Source organism: Tetrao urogallus, assembly GCF_951394365.1.
Source record: "Tetrao urogallus genome assembly, chromosome: 3".
Classification (NCBI taxonomy): domain Eukaryota; kingdom Metazoa; phylum Chordata; class Aves; order Galliformes; family Phasianidae; genus Tetrao; species Tetrao urogallus.
This window is the reverse complement of record NC_136815.1, coordinates 30,267,366-30,287,401: the sequence shown is the minus strand read 5'-3', so window position 1 is coordinate 30,287,401 and position 20,036 is coordinate 30,267,366. Positions and strand designations below refer to the sequence as shown.

Below are 20,036 nucleotides of genomic sequence, written 5' to 3'. Positions count from 1 at the left end.
AAAAAGAGGAATAAAAAACATACTTGAATCTCTGAAAAAAGATCTGATGTAAAAAAAAAGATTTTTTTTTCACTGGATGTAGTGCAAAATACAGATTTCTAAAATGCATCACAGCATGAGAGCAGCAGCCGACAGAAATCGGATGGTTATATAATTTGGTGGTTAAGCAAAGATATTTTTAGTACTTTGCTAATCCATCTAATGCATTTCTTTCCAAGAGAAGAAAATGCATTAAACTGATAGCAATAGCAGGGTCAAAATATAGGGATATAAGCAAGGAATTTACTTTTTCTAGAAAAATGAAAAAAGTATAAAATTCCCATTAATAGCATTCATTCCTAAGTAAGGCTGCTTATTGGTTGGAAAGTGACTTTTATACAAAAATAATTGATCAGAGAAGCTAAAGCATTTATGAAAGCTTTCAGCATTTATTTCCCTTAAAAGCAATCCCACAACACAAACCGAGACAGCGACACCTCAAGCTAAACAATCAAACAGGAAATTAATCGTACAGACAATTTTAGTGCAGCATCTGGCAAAGCACACCAAAACTATTCTTCTGAACGGAATATATTCTTGAAAATACTGACCTGAGATAATACACTCCCTACCTGTTGTCTGAAATAAAAGTGGACTTAGCTGCTAAAAGTTGTATTTAATCTATTCCCAAGTTTCATTTATTAATAGATGGGAACATCAAAGTTACCTAGACAAGACAGCTGATTTGCACCTAAATAAATTCAGTTTCTGTCTCCCTTGAAACTTCCATTTGCAAAATGAGAGAATTTATTCCCAAAATACAAAGGTAAGAAGATTGGAATATGCAAGGTAGTTATAGTGTGGAAGAGACAATTAATCATCTCAGTTTTAAACAGATTGTATCAACTGGCTTAGTGTTTAACAGTGAGCAATTAGAAGCAAATAATCCAGAGAAAACTGTCACCTTATTTCTGGTCAAGTGAATTTCTGTGCAAAACCAAAACTATTTCCTAAAATAAGCATTATGAAGTCACATACTGACTTGAATATGCGATTTCACATATCAGGATAAATATTTTCAAGACCAATTCATTCTGTTTTTCAGAGAAAATTATCTTTTCCATGCTCAGATATACTGAAAGAAAACAGAACTCCTTCAGTAGTGAGAGACCTTGAAGAAGCAAATGAGGCTCCCCAGAACAGCTGAAGCTGGCTTTTCTCAGACTGGCCTCTCAGAACATCAGTAAGGATGTTCTTTGAACAGCTGACCAAAAACACCTGCATTATTACAAACAGTTGGATTAAATCTATTGTGAATCATCAAATAAACATAAGGATGGATTCCATGAGGAAGCCAGCTCTCAAGTTTTGCCAGGCCAGTATTTGTACAATCCTTTCCCAAGCCCCAAAAGCACAGTGTTTTTATTTTTCTGGTCCAAGATGTAATACTGCTCTTTTCTGAAAGGATTCCAGTTCAATCTTACCTCTGCTGGAAACAGAGAATCAGGTATCGAAACAGGTATTGAAACAGTGCTAGAGGTTTTTGAAAGCTTACCTATCTATGCATTATGAGCTTCCTGACAAAGACATCAACTCCTCTGCACTGTTCGCTCACTGCAGACTCTTTGCAAAAGTTCATCTTGTTATGCAGGGACTGTACCTCTGACAACTTCATTAACAGACCTCAAGACCACTTCAACAGTATTTCAATCTTCACTGATACAAACAGCAGACAAACAGACAGTGAATTATATCTCAAAGCTGAACCTTAAGAGTTAACTGTTGAAAGCCACTTAGAATATATTCTGATAAATTAAAATTTAAAGAAAATATATCAAATTTAGGACAAACTCCTTCACGAATATTAGAATTGCCATTTTTCCTAATCACTCTCTGCAGTCACTGTCCAGAGCCACAGCAGAGCTAAAAGATAAATGCTTATCTGCTTCTCTAAACCTCCTGCTAACAAAGGCTAACAGAAGCTCCACTAAGCAGTCTGTCCATCAGAAACTTATTACATTTATATAGACTACGATAAGAAAGTCTTCAATACCTTATCTTTATAACAATAAATATAGAAAATTATGTTTTTATAGATTTTAATCACTAGCAGGAAGAGAGCATTTTTTGCAGGAGGAGTAGTATGGTCAGAATTCAGATAACGTATGTGTTAATTTTCATTTGTCCCATTTCAGTCTTTAAACAAAACCTCTTTCTCAAAAAGGTATAAACTCTGCATCAGGAAAAAAAACCAAACAACAAAACAGAACACCTCACTGATCTGGCACCCTTCAGTGGTGCCCTTTAGCCACCAAAGGAAGAAAGGGAAGCACTTTTCAACAGAAGCTATCAACAATTGCTTCAACACATCTATATAAATCAAACAGTTGGAATATCAGAACAGCTCACCAGCTTATCTGTTCTGTTGATATCTGTAGAAATTGAAAAATGCTATTCCCACCTTCTTTGCAATTCATAATTTCCAAAAACATGCTGGTTTCTGAATCAGAAAACAATGCTAATGACTGACAATCTACGTGTATGTGTATACACACCACACACACAAACAGAATGAGTGCAATTACTGGATTTTTAGTAGAAGTAAAATTAAAATCTTGGTCAATCTATATTAAGGAAACGGCAGAACTCCAGACAGTAGACATATGAAAAAGACATCCTAATGCTTCAAGTTCCACTCTATCTTCACAAAGCATTCTGACAGCTGGCATCTTGTTACCCACACTATCAAATTTTGGCTTCTTTAGTATGCCTGAAATACATTTTTTAATCTTATTGCTAGGCAGTATGTACTTCGTCTTCAAGATATTCCTAAGATGCTTATATAATTGGTATCATAAATTCTAGTAAGGAAGCTTAAAAAGTGAGCTTGTGTTGAATTTACAGAGTCAGTTCCTATGAAGTTATTGCACCTTTTGTGATAACTAAGATTTATTAATTTTACTTCTCCTGCAAAACTTCTAACAGTGACAGCCATACAACCTAAGCTCAAAATAAGCTACTATGAAGCACGTCCACATTGGCCAAAAGACTGCTAATTTACCAGAGGACATCTTTAAGTCTTGCCGCTTTCCACATTTGCATTTTAAGTCCAGCATAGCTTTAAGACTGGCATAATCCAATACTTTTTTCTTCTGAAATGGCTTAAAAATTCAGAGAAAGAGAAGATGTTTGTAATGAATCACCCCAAAATCTGAAAGTGAGGTAAAAGCAGCAGCAAAAAACATTCTCTCCCTCATCTTACATATGTCAGCAAACGGATGGGAGTTTAAAGTGGAGGTGCTACATTGTAGTAGTATGAGAAGTAAATAAGCCTAAATGTCAGTCCACCAGACTTAGGGGGATAAAAGAGAAATATACACCTTTCGTTTTAAACTTCTAGAAGACAAGACGGAGAACTCCTATTTAACTGGTTTTGTATTAGCAACATAAAAAAAATTCCTAATCTAGTAATACCATCACTTTCAATCAATCTTTGTTTTTAAGGTGCCAGGACCAAAATATAGCAATTTCTTTATCAGAAACCATCTGAAGCCTACATGGAGGAATAAAGGAAAAAATAAAAGAATAGTTAAAAAACAGAATATAATACATACAAGCCTAAATCGCTGTTTTAAGCAATGAGAAAGCTGGCCACTGGATAGGCACAGGGCCTTGAGTTGAGAACCCCTTGCATACATAAAACATCCAGGAAAAATATGTCAGCGGAACAACAAAATCTGTGAATGGCAACATTATACAATGGAAAACTTGCAGATCAGTCTCAAAAGACAAATGAAGTTCAATTTAATTGTAAGAGTGAAGCGTGAGGCAGAACAGTGCCCCCTCATACATAAAGCGGTAAGATTTGTGTTGAGCTCAGCAATGATGTAATCTCGGGATGCTTCATCTATACAGAACTGGGGAAGCAACAAAGGGGAATGACAAGAACAGTCAATTGTTTGTTGGAGATTATATAAATTTAAATGGTTTTGAGGGAATACAAGCCCGTACAGGAGAAATCTACTTCCAAATGCTAGCTACTGGAGATCAACTCTGCCACGTTGGGCTTGAAAGCAGAGAACCACAGAATAATGAAGAAGCAGAAAACATAACAGTATCAGCAAATTGTAATAAAAGAGGAGAATAATAATGAAGTAGTCAAAAGAAGGTAAATCACTATATGGAAGCATATACCAATGTTTGCTACATGCATTAGTACAGTATTAATCGCTAGAAAAAAATGAACAGAAGTTATACTACGTAACAATGATAAATTAGTATTCAAGAAAACAGCATCACTCAGTGAATGATGCCAGTTTTCATGAAATTAATCAGTTATTATTTGGAAGATATTCTATGAGATCAGTACAAAAGGCACAAACTACATCATTAAAATGACCTTTGTTGCTGTTAACTGAAAAACATTCTACATGTTACAGCTAAAAAAACGCAAATTTCCTTATTGCTTTGAAGAGAGAAGTTGAGAAATGTCTGCATTAGTCAGTTTAGTCAGATCAAAACATCAAGTAAATTTCTGAAGCTTCCACTAGCACTATGCATACAGTAGCTAGCCTTATGCATATAGCTAGACTAGCAAAGACACAAAATACTTTTGTTTCTGAATATGCCTTTATAGCATACAATGAATCACGTGGCTTTACACTGTGGTTCACGTGACTGAACACTACAAACCATACCAGATTTTATATTTTAAATGGAGATTTCTTTCCATCATAGAAATTCCCCTGAAAGACAATAGAGACAGATGCTGTTGAAGGCTTAGCTTTTGAACGACTGTGGTAATACAGATCAAAACTGAGATGCTGTGTAACTGACAAGAATCACAGTAACAACTCATCTAATTCTTTGCCCACCAAAAAAAAAAAAAAAAAAAAAAAAAAAAGTATTTTGCTACAATGTCTCAATACCACAAAAAAATCACTGTGTTTTCATACATCTGCTAGACTACCACTGTAATGATTCAGCTCCAAAACCAAGTATTCTGGAAAATGAGCAAAAAATCCTTATCCACCTGAACAAAGAAGCATTTTTAGAAGTTTATATATTCTAAAAATAAACAGACACAGAACTTTTCCTTTCATGCTCCGTTTAAGCAATAGTGCAGTGTCTGCTTATGTCTTGAAAGCAGAAAACACTTTCAATCTTAAACTACCAACCTCTAGATTTTAAGCAAGTTAGAAAAGTAACTAAATCTTTGTCTAGTACAAACTCATAGTGAGACCAATCACGCCCCAGAACTGACTGCCCTTCACTTGCTGTTACAGAACTGTTCCTGAAGGTATTACAAAATGCTTGTTTGCATTCACACTAGAATCAGTGCAGGCCTTTCATTTTTTTCTTTTGATATTCAAACTGTAAATAAGTGTATTTTGACATAGGCACTTCAATTTAAAAAAAAAAAGTTCAAACACTTGAGGCTTTTTAAAATTTCTAGCCGAGTGTTAGCACAGTAATTTTGTAAATTTTCAGCCATGAAATCTTACTGCGTTAAGTATTAAGAAAGCAAATCTGTATAAAGAAGTTTATACAATTTGTTATTTCAAAAACATCATTATTCATACCACAGCAAATAATGGAGAAATGGTCCAAAACTACAAAAATAAACTTTTACTCGTGAGTTGTTTCTGAAATTTGAGTAAAAATGCGCCCCACTGAAGTCAGTGGTGTAACTCACAGGATCCAAGGAGCACATAGTTTCCTCTACAGGATGCAGTATTAACACAAAAATTACCATCCACAGTAGTGGAAGGCTTAAAGGCTTTTTTTGCATTCATTTTGTTACACAGAATTCACTTTGTTGCACAGCATTTTGTTACATTCAAATATACCATGTAGTAAAGTAATTAAAACTAAATTTGTTTTGAAACTGATCAACTTAATACTAAAGCAAGCAGTCTTATACAAAAATATTTGGTATTTGTTGGATCCTGTACCTCAACACAATGCTCTTATTTCAGCCACAGTAAGTAAAGCATCTCAAAGATGTGCAGGCAATAGTCTTACAAGTGTCCCCTTCAGTTTCTCGGGTATAGCAAGCTTGGTAGAATTGGCCAAACACACCACAGAAAGCTGGAGGCAGTGCACATTTTTTTCAGCACTGGCTGGGAGTACTGGAAGCTGCAATCTAGTGTGAACACAAGCTGTAGGACTCAACACACCTAACTGTAGTTCTTCCTGAAAATCAGTCTGTCAAGGTCAATCTGAGAGCAGTGGTCAGGGCAAGGCAACAAACACTATGAAGGAACCAGCTACCGAGCAATTCCTTCAAATAAATCCATCACATGCAGCACAGCATTACCAAAACTTACTCAGAATTGAGGTTATATGAAAGATAAGTGCTGCTCTACTGCCACCGCTGTGTTCTGGGGCAGATAAGTGAGCAGCGTGGTTCACAGCAGGCACAGCCCAATCTTTAAGCCAGTGCTAAGCTGCCAGGCCCAGGCCTGGCTGGTGCAGTGCCAGGACAGGCTCTCTAAATTATCCTCAGCACTGAAAATGTCACAAGACAGCTACGAGCTCCAGAAGGCCACTGTAACCCCACGCATAACTGAATCCAAAAGCACTGTGCTGGGTTGCAGCTCACAGGCCAGCCCTCCCGCCCCATCCTCCTGTGGCCCTTCCACCAGGCTGATGCTGCTCAGCAACAGCCCCACAACACAAAGCTGGCTGCCCACAGCACAGAGTCAGACCCAGAGTTTCAATACTTTATACAGCAATATAAAGGCTGTACCTAAGCCATACCATCTGTGGATTCGGACTCAAACATGTGAAAAATAAAATTGAGTAGTATGAAAAAGCTGCTGTGAGAAAGAAATCACTGCAGAAAAGGCACTGCTTAATCTCCCCTTAGAAGTGATCCCTGACTGGATGCTTGCAAAGTAAGGCTATCTAAGCATACACAGCTAATTAACAAGGAGAAATTGCTCTATATTATTAGCTGCACAGATTAATTTTACTGCTATCTTGATCTCAGGCCCTTTCACAGATGTGCCAGCTTTTTTCCATTTGGTGGACACAGTCATTTTCCCAGACTGTAAGGTCTTTAGTCAGGGTGATTTGTTTGTACTGTGCCTAACACAAAGGCACCATTATGCCAGACTGAAACCGCAGGTGCTTATGCAACAAACACTGACAATGTAACTCTTCAGGTGGGCAAAAGGTCTTGCAGCAAATTGTGACAAGTTATTAACTTATCTCAAAATTGTGAAAGAGTTTTAGAAGTGTTTGTTTCCATGGAAAGCAGAATAAAGTATATATACTTAACTCTTTCGGCTGTTGGTTTTATGAGCTGAAAGATCAATGGAGTACAAGGAAAAGATCAACAAGGAAACATTTTATTTCTTTTGATTTCTTTTTTTCCTTTCTCTCCATTATCACTATCATTCAACGCCTATTTCTTTTACTGTCTTCTTATCTTTTCTTTCTTATGTACTTGCAAAGTTCCTTTTTCTCCAGAAAGACAATGCTAAAAGGAGAATTTCTAGTTGAGTGTTAGCTAGGAACAATCTGACGGGAGAAAAGACTGGCTCTGAGCTCTCACTTCTGAACCTGTAATATTGACTTTCCTAGAAAGAATCCAGTGTAGGAAAGACTGCATATAAACAAACATCATTCTTTCTGCTTCCAGTGCTACATATTCACTTACAGTATTCATACATTTAAAAACACCCAGAGATACTCAGTATGAGAATGCAGGTTTATATTCAACTCCCAAATTCCAAAATTGCTACAGTTTATACTATTATAAGTAGCGATAGAGGCAAAGTTAATCAAACTTTGGAAGAGCTAAACTGCTCTTCCAAGGAGGACTTCAGGCATATTCATACTATAAAAGAAGTGTTCTAATATAATTCCAGTAAGCAAAAGTAAAACATAATGAAAATCCAGTCTCTCATAGTGAACCTGCCAAGGCTTACCTCTTATAAGTAAGAAATAACAGGAATAAAAACGAAGTTCAAAATTCCTATGGTGAAAAGTATCTGATATTAAATTTCTGTTTCACTCTTGCTTTGGTGGACTTTTGGGGATTTTTAATATCATCCAAAAGGTGAAGTATATATCCTAGCTTTTTTTTTTTTTTTTTTTTTTTTTTTTTTTTTAAATGCATTTCACATGTGCTTGGAATAGACAGAAAAATAGAATTCATTAACAGTTTCTGGAAGGGAGCATCCCCTTTTAGAGACCAAGCCCTCAAAATGTATCTAAAGTAAACCTGACCACTTTCAGCACAAATTGGTGCTAAAGATGGACTTGATCTAATTACTGCTCATAATCACTTAAAAAAGAAAAAAAAAAAAAAAAAAAGAAGAAGAAGAAGAAGAAGAAAAAAAGACCTTTTAATATCTTAAAAGGAACAAATATCTAACATACTTCCTTAGTCCCTCAAAATCTAAGATTTTTGTTTTTATACCTTAATATTTTGTCTTAAGTATAGTTAGAAAAACTATAATGTACAAACTGAACTCCCAGGCTGCACTATCACTCTAAAAATACTGCTATTGTTGCTACCATATAATCTGTTTTAGGGAGAGATCTGTGTAGCAGAGGCTAGTAACTATTTCCCTCATACACCACTTTTCCATACACTGCACATTTTTATAAAGCTTCCTCTTCCATCTTTAGAGAAATAATGCTGCTGTAATTAAAAACACTTCGGTACAGATACCTCAAAAACCCCAAAGGATGAGTCAAGAGAGCCATGTAAATTCAGGCTCAGGAAAGCTACATTTAATCCAACTTTTAGATCTTCATACACCAAACTGTCATGATAGATAAGGGGTGACTACACAGATTATTAAGGACTTTTAGATATAAAAGGACATCAAGAATATAAAGCAAAACAGTGGCTGGTCTTGCTGATGACGGTGTGGACATCTGCAACAGGTCAAACTATCAGCCAAACCTGGCACAATCAGCAGGGAACTATGAAGAGGAGAATGGAGTCTGGTTTCCTTTAGCTTAGCAAACATTTAGGGAATGAACAGTACAAGAGCAAGAGCACACAGCCAGAAAGGAAGGTGTCTGACTATAGTGAGCCAGGGTTTCTAGCTGTTTGGAATAGAAAACCGTGTGCGTGCGTGTGTGCGTGTGTTGACATCCATCAGTTAAGTTATACACACAGAAAGTCTTAAATAAAGGCCATATGGGCAGAAACACGTCTGTATCTGTATTATATGTCAGAGAAATGAAAAAGAGGCACTCCTGGATTTCTCCCTCTCCCCTCAATCCACAATACTGATCATTAGGAAACAGATGACAACCAATCATCTAAGACACTGCAGAAGTACTAGTATCTGAGAGGCAGGTGCAGCTGAAGTCTCTCAGACTCTTCCCAATCCCTCCTCACCTAAGGTTAGGAAAATAATTGCTCAGTTCTTATCACTATGCTTTCAGCACAGTGAGATTTTGCAGAAGTTATGTTAGCAGAAATTTCCCAGGGGCAATATTCTGCATCAGTAATAGGATAATCTCACTGTAAATCAAAGGTATTTTATTTTTATCAACTAGACAGCAACATTTATCAGTCTAGTAAACTAGCAGTCACAAATCAGTAGTGAACCTCAAGTTTCCAAACGATAGAAGCAAGTTCTTTCATCCTAAAACAGTACTAATCCAGTCAGTCTGGAATGCTCTTCTAGGAACTCTTCTAGATAATCTGACTCTTGGATAGTCAGTATAACGGACTCTGCCAGCATGACAGTCCCTTACTTCACATAATGCCATGAACTTACTCCCAGTTGTTGATCCTAAAAGGAATTCTGAAAACTTGAGAGATGGGAAGCATCATGTTTTCCCTACCGCATGAACCTCATATGCACTCACAAGAGAAGTTTATGTAATATTTATGCTTGATGTTGTCTGATTAGGTGTCAGGCCTCTTTGCCTTTGGCTCCTTGCCAGTACAGTCAGTGCAAGGGCTGCTAAAAAAGAAGAAACTTCACCTGTGCTGACATCAAGGTTGCAGGTACATGATGGGACTGTATCTGACAGATTCTCAACTAAAAAACCAAAGGAGTAGCCCATGGTCACAGGTGCACTACTACAGATGACTTCCACTGTCCCACTTCTAAGAACTTCTTTTCAAGAAATAAACACTATTTTCATGGATAGCTCCAAAGAAGCAGCAGAGAAGGAGGACAGAAAACAAAACACTTTAGAGACATATCTCTTCTTAAGGGGGAAGTGTATACACTGCACCTTGTAACTTAAGGATCTCAGACCATAGTTTTTTTAACATCTTTATATTGACTCAAAGCAGTGATTACCCTATCCACACATTCTGTCACTCATTTTTGAGAGCTAAGGCTTACATATTGACAAAACATGAATGGGATCCAGGAACTTCTTAAAGCTAGCTATTACAGCTCGGCTTCACTAATGTGATATGCTGTCATATAATGCCTTACATGTATTTATAGAAGCAGTAGAATATATGCTACCCTCTAGTTACTTTGGTGCCCAGTGCTCATAAAGCCTCTTGAACAGTACACTAAATTCTTCATATTTATGTCTCAACTACTTTTTGCTATGAGCCATCCATGTATTTCACCCTTCCCATGTATGTAGTTTTCAGTCTTTTCTGTATTCTTGACAACGGCCAGAAAAAGGAGAGTCACTGAACATACACTACTGACCATACTAAATCAGGAATCAGTTGTTCAGCTGTAAGTGTAACGTGACAGCCTCTTTCTAAAATAGCAGGAAGATTTTCTTTCATGCACATTTCTGGGTTCTTTTTTTGGTCCACAGCATATTTCAAGAAAAGCCTGCCTGAGGAAACAGACCAAAACCAAAAAGAGAAACTGCCACAGAAACTTATCTGAAAGCATTAAAAATTAAATAGCTTTTTAAAGAGCCCTCAGTCTTTATAGTAAAACCTATTAACATTGTCTAGACTGATCTAATTTATAATAATTCCATTTCAGAGAACTCTGGTTGGTTGTTGGTTAGGAGCCCGAAGCAGAAGTGACATTTTCCCCTATTACTCCTAATCATACTCTTTCACTTTTCCCTTCCACCTCAAACACTTGATGGTGGGGAGAAGCCCACTGCTATTTGAAGAGGTGGTCACAAAAGCCTGATGAATTCAGACTGCAGGAGAGCAATACTTCAAAGCTAACGAAGCCTCATACAAACATTCTTTTCAGCAGACACTCTTCTGGCAACTGAAACTGCAGCCTCTAAGCACAAGAGCCTCAACCATTATTATCACACTGTTCGTTCCCTCACTCCCTCAGATAAATACTCGCATGTCAAGATCCCCAGTGGAAAATGTGCCATTTTAGAGTCTCGGTTGATTCCCAAAAAATTATCAACACAATAAGCATAATTGCTTATAGGAAGATATACCTTTGTCACTTCACATTCCCCACATAATTCCATACATTTCCTCAGCAGTTTTATGTTCCATGCAGTAAGGACATACTGCAACAGCTCTTGACTTAAGGCAGAAATGTATGAGCCTGGAAATCTACTTTTATATTATGGAACGTATATGAGTAACTTCAGTCTAATAAGTTGAGGTTTTAAGTTTCATATGTCTAATTTAAGTAAAGCCAATTAGATACACATTTGAAAGTGAAAGACAACATTTAAACACTTGCACTTTTGAATACTTCGTCAACACTAAGAGCTCACTTACTATAAGATTTTTTCCCCCAAGAAGTCAATGACAAACAAATATATTTAGCAGTAACATACCTTGAAGTTGCAATTTCCACTTTTGTTCTTGCCATGGCAGCCGCTCGCTGTGCACCCTCTATTGCTCTATCCACTTTTTCTCTAGTTTTTGTGTTGCGTATTGGTATAAGTTGCTTTCTTATTCCACGAACCAAAACATTATTTTTATATTTTCCTTCTTCTTTGGTGCCATCTGGAAACATGGTACATCCATATCCGTGCCTCCTGTTATTTAACCATTCTCCTTCATATTTCATGCCATTTGAACGCTCACTAACACCAAAACCACTGCGCTTGTCATTCTTCCATTCACCCATATAGCTTTCTGTTGTGGTGGCATCAACGTGGTCTTCCACAGGACAATAATCACAGTCACCATCTCCAAAACTAATTGTAGAGTTGGCATCACTGGAACTAATTCTGCTCATAGCAGCATCACTCCTGACGGAGCTCCGTTTGCTAGATATTGAGGATCTAGATTCAGATTTTCTAAGTTTTATACTACCAAGAAGGGATCCTCTTCTGAATAAGCCTCCTTTTTTCTTAATTCCCATGGCTTCTGCTTCACTGTGAAAATTGAGCACAAAACCTCCTCTTGTTCCAGCCGGACTGTCTGCAGTGATGTCATGCAGAACGGTGCCATTGCTCTGTTCACTTCGAAGTGAAGCTAGAGATGTTCGTAGAGGTGAACGGATCACAGTTGCCATGCCATAGGGTACACTCTGACGTACACCATATCCATGTCGCATTCCTCCTGTCCATTGTCCCTGGTATGTACCTTTTAAAGTAATTAGCAGAAATTAAATTTAGAAAGTTGTAGAAGACCTACTAGTCTACATTCAATATGCTATTGGCAACACTGTGCTGATAAGCCTGCTTTAGGAAACTAGAAACAGAAGAAAAAAAAGTACAGCACATGAGACTACATAAATTACATACTTTTTGTTACTTGTTTTTTCATAAATCATTTTTTTCCCTTAACAAAGCCCTTGCTTTCCAAGCTGCAGTAGCTTATTTTGACAACTAAAACACAGTAGCTATCATCATAAGTGTTTTTTGAGCAGTTCTACCCATGGAAGAAATTTCAAAAGAAATCTGAAAGGCAGAACTCCCTCAATGTTTTTTAAAGGGAACAAGGAAGAGAGAGAAGGGTGGAGGGAAAGAAAGCAGGGAGGAAGTGGAGCACTTGGGCTCTTGCCTCCAGCTGCTCACAAGGAGAGCTAGTGGGATGAGTAAACATCCTGTTTTTTAAAGACAACTGCAGACCTCTCCCTGTCATGACATACTCAACAACCTACTAAGACAAAACTGTCTTGATCCCATGGCCCACCTGAAGACTGCTGTTATGAAGCCCTATCATACAATCAAATGTTTTAAAAACATTTTGAATGTACCCGAATGGAAGAAAATGATAAAACACTGCAAACAAAACCTCTGTATATATTGCCTTTTATGAACATTTTTTTGTTTACTCAATATCATAAACAAAGTACACTAGCTACCTAAAATATTGGCAGTATAAAGCGAGCTACACTTCACTCTAGCTACCCTTGCTGAAGAAGGAATCACAGGAAAGCAGCAGACTACCTTCACTGCCATCTCATCTGTTGAGTAATTCCCAGAAGAGTAGGTCCTTTGCTTGAGAAGTAGCTGAACTTGGGTTTAAAGATAAAAAAAAATATTCCAGCTATTTGACAGTCATCAAAAATATGAAAGGCTGCTGTGACATAAAAATACAGTCAGATTATTTTTCTATTTACATTTTGCAGTGAAATCAGAAATGTGAAGGCTTTTCTGCTTTTTTTGCCTTCCATTTTTGCTGCAGTACATACAGAAGACAAGACAGTAATAAACAGAGTATGACACACCACCCTATCTATAACTACATTCCATTGTTTATACTGTGACCATAATTATTTTTGAGTGTTTTTTCAAAAAGCAGTACAAAGAAGAGCAACATGGTATTTGATATGAGAAGACATGCTTATCTGTGTACGTGCAAAGCTGCATCTGAGCCAAGAAACAGCATTATCACCAGATTACTGTTTCAGACTATTTTATTTCTTGTATTGTCAAAAAGCATTTTCATTTTGATAAGACACACACTCCCATGTCTAGGCTCTGAAAGCCAAAGGAAGGCGTGAGGTGCCCCACTCCTGGCAAACAGAAGATAACTTGCTTTCTAAGATCATTTCACTGTAATCCCTATGAAACTTCTTTAAGAGACACACACAAAAAAAGAGGTTTCTCATCCACCTACTACTATTTCTTTTAAAAGCTATTTTGACTCTGAATATTCATACAGAAGTATGAATAAGCTCTCCCTAAAATATCTTTGAGCTTATTCTGCTTCAACTGAGTACATATTAAAAATGATTCTTCAGAGAACTCAAGATCAAATGTCAAATTCCGTGACTGAATAAAGTTTTGTAAATATATTTGTGAAATACCCAGACTTTCAGATGCAGCCCAAAGATTCAGTTGCTTTGATATTCAATCTCCTTTGTACAAGCATGATATTTTGCTGTGCTGGTGTCAATTATCTATCGATTACTGTTTTACTGTATTACCTCTTCAGCTAAGCTGCATTTCAATGTTAACATGCAATCACGTTTGTGAGATTTCTTTCTTATATAATACTAAATAGGTTTGACAACATAACTATTTTGTGTTGGTAGAAAAATTCTACTAAGTGGAAGGTTTTTGTTTTAACAGATGGCTGCTGACATAAACCAACAACCTTCTTCGTTTCTTTCTCATTCTCTGTATCCTGGATACCTACTGCTGTATTGCTTGTAAGGGTGCTGAATCTAGAAACATGATTATTTTAAAAAACTCAGCATATGGAAAAGAACAAATAGAGACATGAGCGCAAAACAGCAATCTGACATATCCTGAAAATACTGCAAAAAAAATGGTCATATGGTAGTTTTTTTCTTAATTAAACAGACATTTCACAGAGATATATTAATATTTTATGGGCATAAATGACTACATTTTGTCCTCAATTATAACTGGAAAAGCCCTAGAATCGTAATGACATGCTGAAGAATCTGGCAAGGTACACTGCACTGCTACATGCAACAATCTGATATTCTGCATCAGTTCGTTAATTTCATTTGAAAATAATAAATCCAATTCTAATTGTGATTATATCCCAGAATTACATTACAGCAGTATAACTGTGGCTCTCCACGTTGCCATTTGAGTGTCTGACTCAAAGCAGAAACAATCCCTTCCAGCACAGAATTTTATAAAAGTACAAATGGCCTGCCTTTGCCATTTTTTCTTACTAATATTTTGACCTAAAAAAAAACCAAAAGCTCAAAAATAGTTAATCAAATTATGATTCACATTTTTCCCTGCTCTATAGACAGAAGTGGTTACTGTTGCTCAAAAGGGTATTAAAATGAGGACAATTGATGTGCTACTGTTTACTTGTCAGATTTTTCTTTCTACTAGGTCAATAAAATCAATGCCAGTTTCTTCTAAAGAGAAAAGAGCAAATGAGGCAATGAAAGATTCATAGTGAACTGGCTCTTGGAAGAGATTTAGTTGGAATTTTATGCAGTCTTGCAGGCAACAAGGATATTTTCTAATATTAGAAATTTGTAAGAGAAAAGGTTCAATACTAGTGCTAGAAAGCTGATGCTTTCCTTGATGTTTTAACTTAAGTGTTAAAGGAGAGATATTTTAATGGCACGTGGAGGGCAGTTTACAGAATACAGATGCAACAGACCTGTAGAATCATAGAATGGCCTGGGTTGAAAAGCACCACAGTGATCACCTAGTTTCAAGCCCCCTGCTATGTGCATGTGACCCAGAGCCACATCCAGCCTTGCCTTGAATGCCTCCAGGGATGGGGCATCCACAACCTCTGTGGGCAACCTGTTCCAATGCGTCACCACCCTCTGTGTGAAAAACTTCCTAGAATGGAGACTTAAGTACCGTGATTTATCATATCAGACCATAACTGCCTCATCTCCTTCATCAGAAGAAATTATAGACATCTTTAAACAATCAAGGTATCTGGTATGTTAATACTGTAATATAATAAAATGCTACAGCATACAGTACAAGATGATAAAACAGCTCTTCCTGTGAATAAAGATAGAAACATGGTATCTACTTAGCTCTATACACAGATACAAATATGAATGACAATATCAACACATCATTTCTTGTTTTATCATATATTATAATGCACTGTCTATAGCAGTTTCACTGAGGGTCAACTTTTTAATTACCACTGTGATTATGGAGCTAATTTAAAACTGTTTTTGACAATAAAACAATAACTTTACTTCCTAAAAGCAAGGCTTGTTGTAACAAAAGAATCCAACCATTCAGCAACAGCTTCTACTGACCGTGGTGCCCCTGAGCAGATGTTCATATTTTCAGCCCGAGAACTAACAGAAAGTGTACTTTTAAATTCTGTTTTTGCTTGGAAAACTGCTGTAAGGTAGAATGTCATAACCTGTCTCCTCAGAGCTACATCGTGCTACACTTCCCCAGACTCCCAACTGTATCTTAAAGCTGTAAATGTCATTGCCTACTTGTGGCTCAAATGTAAAACTGTGCTGTAAAAAAGCATGGAGGCCACCGCACTAGGAACTGCTTGACCTACTCATAACCTTACATTCATCTTCTGTGGTTTAATAATTTAGGTGCCACCTCAATGTTCTTACACGCTCTCTGGACTCAAATGTTAGATAAACAAACACCTAGAAAGCCGACTGCTTAGAAATCAATGAACGCATGCACCGCTGATGGCTTTTTCTTCACATGCATTTGCCACTGATGTCCACAGATGAACAACACATGTTCTTACAGCAGTATTCCCGTTACTGCTACTGCTGGCAGGATCATAAAGTGCTAACTAACTTACACATACTGAAGCAGCAAATTAGGCTGCAATCCCTCAGTAAACAATCTGCAGGTAGGCAGGTGGATTCACACGGATCCAAGGAAATCAAGGCAGCCTAGAGGAGGCACAGAACTCCAGATCATTGTAGGGTACAACCCGAAAGGTCACTTGAAAGCCAAACATAGGCACGTACAATGAACAGAGGACCATGATCTACATATAATTCACTGTGTTTTTCTCAAAGACTCATTGGAGTGACAACTTTACTGCATTCAGACAAGGCACGACCTATACTACTGACAACGTGCAAAGCGGTGTGTGCAGAAACACTGAGGACTGCCACTGGTGTTTATGTTCCTTTTCCTTTCCTCAACTTCAACTACTAATATCATCAAAGCAATCAGAAATATCATATTACCAAAACAACAACAACAACAGCAAAAGAAAACCCACAACAGTAAAAAGGCCTGTATTTTAGTGATTTTTAAAGCAAAATGGCAATTTGCATAGTAAAACCCACTATTTTCCAGTATTCTCAGGTCAGAATTAAGAAACAGCTTTCCTGTGATTATTTCACAGTGTATTAAAGACACATATGTAAATCTGGCTGCCTTGCAAAAGCATTTCAGACATTCTTCTAGTGTGCAACTACAACCACTGTACCCAGAGCATGAACACAAAGATCCATCTGCAATCATCTGACATATCGCCTGGCTTCATTCACAAATGCTTCCATTAAAATCAATGGGATTCACATCTTCTGTCCGCATGAATTGAAATGTCTAAAAGACTGGGACCTTACTAGCAGATTTTAGTTAATAAAAATAAACAATTTACAAAGGAAGCTGTACATTCCAAGTGCTGTTTCAGACAAAGGGTTTCCTGTTAGTTTAAAGCCTAAAAATTTACAGAATTTACCACTGAATTATCAGTATTCTACTGAAATAAAAAGTATCCACAAGAAGTCTAAAGATGGAGATACAAGGAACTTTGGTTTGTGAAACACAGTAGCAATTTACTTTTCTGGACAAGAAAAACAAAAAACAACAACCAAACAAAACTATGGCCACTAAGAATTCAGCTTCTGAGTTACGAGACAAAATAAATCTGAACAAAATTCAAAATGTATTGTGTGATGAAAGTGAAACTGAAAATTTATCTATGTGGTTTGGTTAGGCTTTTAAATCCTCAAGACAACAGCCACGCTGAGAGTGATCATCAGAGCTTTCCACATCAGAAAACTTTTCCACATAGTTATAAAAATGCACAATCAAAGGGATTAGAAGAGTTCAGGGTACAGAAAACATAGCACTGCATTTTCTCATGGAAATGAATCTCACCCAATTCGCTACACTCTGTATTTCAGAAAGAGCAGAAGGGGAAAGTATTCCATCTGTAAACACCTCTTCCGCATAATACAAAATCACCCATTCTGTGATGCTATTTCTACAGTTCTATCACAAATCTCTTAACAGAACTCCCTAAAGAAACCAGCAGCAGCATCATTCAACAGATCTGATACACAGGCTGGTCCTTTAGTCCCATCATTACAAAGTTACAAGTTACCACTAATTTTGTTAAGTTCTATTTCTTGCACGTTATACATGCAGCTTGCGCAGCATTGCAGCAAGCAGCGCTTCCTTAAAAAATAGCACACCGCTAATTCTAAAACTGAGATCAGCTCTTTCATTTACAATGGGACAAATCAATCACAAAATGGCACTGGTTGGAAGGGACCTTAAAGATCACCCAGTTCCAACCCCCATGCCATGGGCAGGGATGCTCCACTAGATCAAGCTTAAAAGCAACTCCACACAGGTGAGGTGGCACTTCCACCGATGTCAATGACATTACAGCAGCAGAAAGCTAATTTAAAAACACTGGGATTACTTCTCCACACAACATGTGAAATGATGCAGGCATGGTAGGATGAGGTGGAACTAACCCATCAAGTTAGCTGAGTCCCGAGTGACCCCACTAAGCCTGAGCTCGAAAAGCAGTGCTAAAATGGGTGTGGGGTGTCCGGCCCTACTGCATGCATCTGTCTTCCTACGGTGAGCGAGGGGGTGATTTATGGACTGATTTCATCCATCACCCGTCCAGCTTCCATGTGTTTGAAACTGCAACTGCATTTGAATGCAGTGCAAGTCATTGCATGGAGGTGCAGCTAAGTTTCACTCATGTCATGCACATTCAGTATCCACTTCACTGCAGTTGAGTTTATGAATGTAAACCAGCATATGTTATCAGTGAAGCGAGGGAGCACAGCAACATGGAATGAAGATCTTTCTTAAGTTTACAGTATTTTACCACGGAAACAGTGGTGAGAGAGTCACAGAATCACAGCACATCCCAACTTGGAAGGGTCCCACAGGGATCACTGAGTCCAACTCCTGTCTCCTCACAGCACAAACAATTCAAGCCTCACTTCCAAGCGCCCCTTGAGCTCCGGCCGCGGTCACTGCCCTGGGCATCCAGTTCCAGCCCACCACCCCCTGGTGAACAGCCTTTCCCCAATCCCAGCCCGACCCTCTCCGAGGCTCCAGGCACAGGGAGCTTGCCCTCCCGACCCTCGACGAGCCCGGCAAGCGCTGCGGAAAGCCGCGGGCTGACTGCTTTTAGCCCGGGCTGGGAGACCGCGATAAGCCGGGAGCGCCGCGCGGCCGAGCCCCGGAGCGGCCGTTAACGCCCGGCGGGGCGGCGCGGGGCACCTGTGGCGCCCCGTGCACTGAGGAGCCCCCGCGGCCCGGCGGCGCAAGGCCCGGTGGCAGTCGGGGCCGGGTCCTCCCCGCCGAGCGCGCGCTCACGCAGGCGCGCCCCCTTCTCGCCCCCCACCGCCGTCGCTGCCGCGCGCGGGGCGCCCCCCGCCGGCGCCCACCTCCGTCGCCGTAGGTCTCCACGCCGTAGCCGTCCTGCAGCCCGTTGCTCCAGGTGCCCTCGTAGCGGGCCGGCGTGCTGAGGCTCTGCCGCACGCCGTAGCGCCCCTTGAAGCCGTGCGACCACTCGCCGCGGTACATCCACCTGCCCTTCGTCTCCACGCCCAGCCCGTGCCGCTTGCCCTGCGCCCAGTAGCCCAGGTAGGTATTGCCGCTGGGCCAGGTGTAGCCGCCCGCCACCTCGAAGCCGTGCGACCAGGAGCCGGCGTACTCGCCCTGCCCCTTGGGCCCGGTGCAGATGCCGTGCCCATGGGCTTTGCCGTCCTCCCAGCCGCCGCAGTAGGTACCGCCATCGTCGAAGTCGAACCGGCCGCCCGTCATCCAGGGCAGCGGGGCGAGCGCGGCGCCGCCGCCGCCTCCCACCCGCCCGCCTGCCTGCCGCCCGGCCCGCCGCTCCCCGCGACTGCGAGCGCTCCGCCGCCGCCCGCCCGCGCCCAGCCCGGCCCAGCCCAGCCGCAGCCCGGCGGCGGCAGCGAGCGCCGCCCGCCCCCCGCTCCTCCCCACCCGCCCCTCCCCGCCCCCGACCGCCGCCGCCGCCCCCGAGAGCGGGCGCG

At 39.6% G+C, this 20,036-nt stretch overlaps 1 protein-coding gene across 1 annotated transcript in view; it reads right to left on the bottom strand.

The window, feature by feature from the left end:
- The window catches only part of JPH1 (junctophilin 1), a gene marked incomplete at its 5' end in the record, with an annotated part of 81,420 nt that extends 61,617 nt beyond the window's left edge, over positions 1 to 19,803 (bottom strand). The window contains 2 exons of the mRNA XM_079533927.1: positions 11,701 to 12,457; positions 19,425 to 19,803. Coding sequence (XP_079390053.1) covers positions 11,701 to 12,457; positions 19,425 to 19,803 — 1,136 coding nt within the window. The remainder of the gene's footprint in view (positions 1 to 11,700; positions 12,458 to 19,424) is intronic.
- Between the last annotated feature and the right edge of the window lie 233 nt (positions 19,804 to 20,036).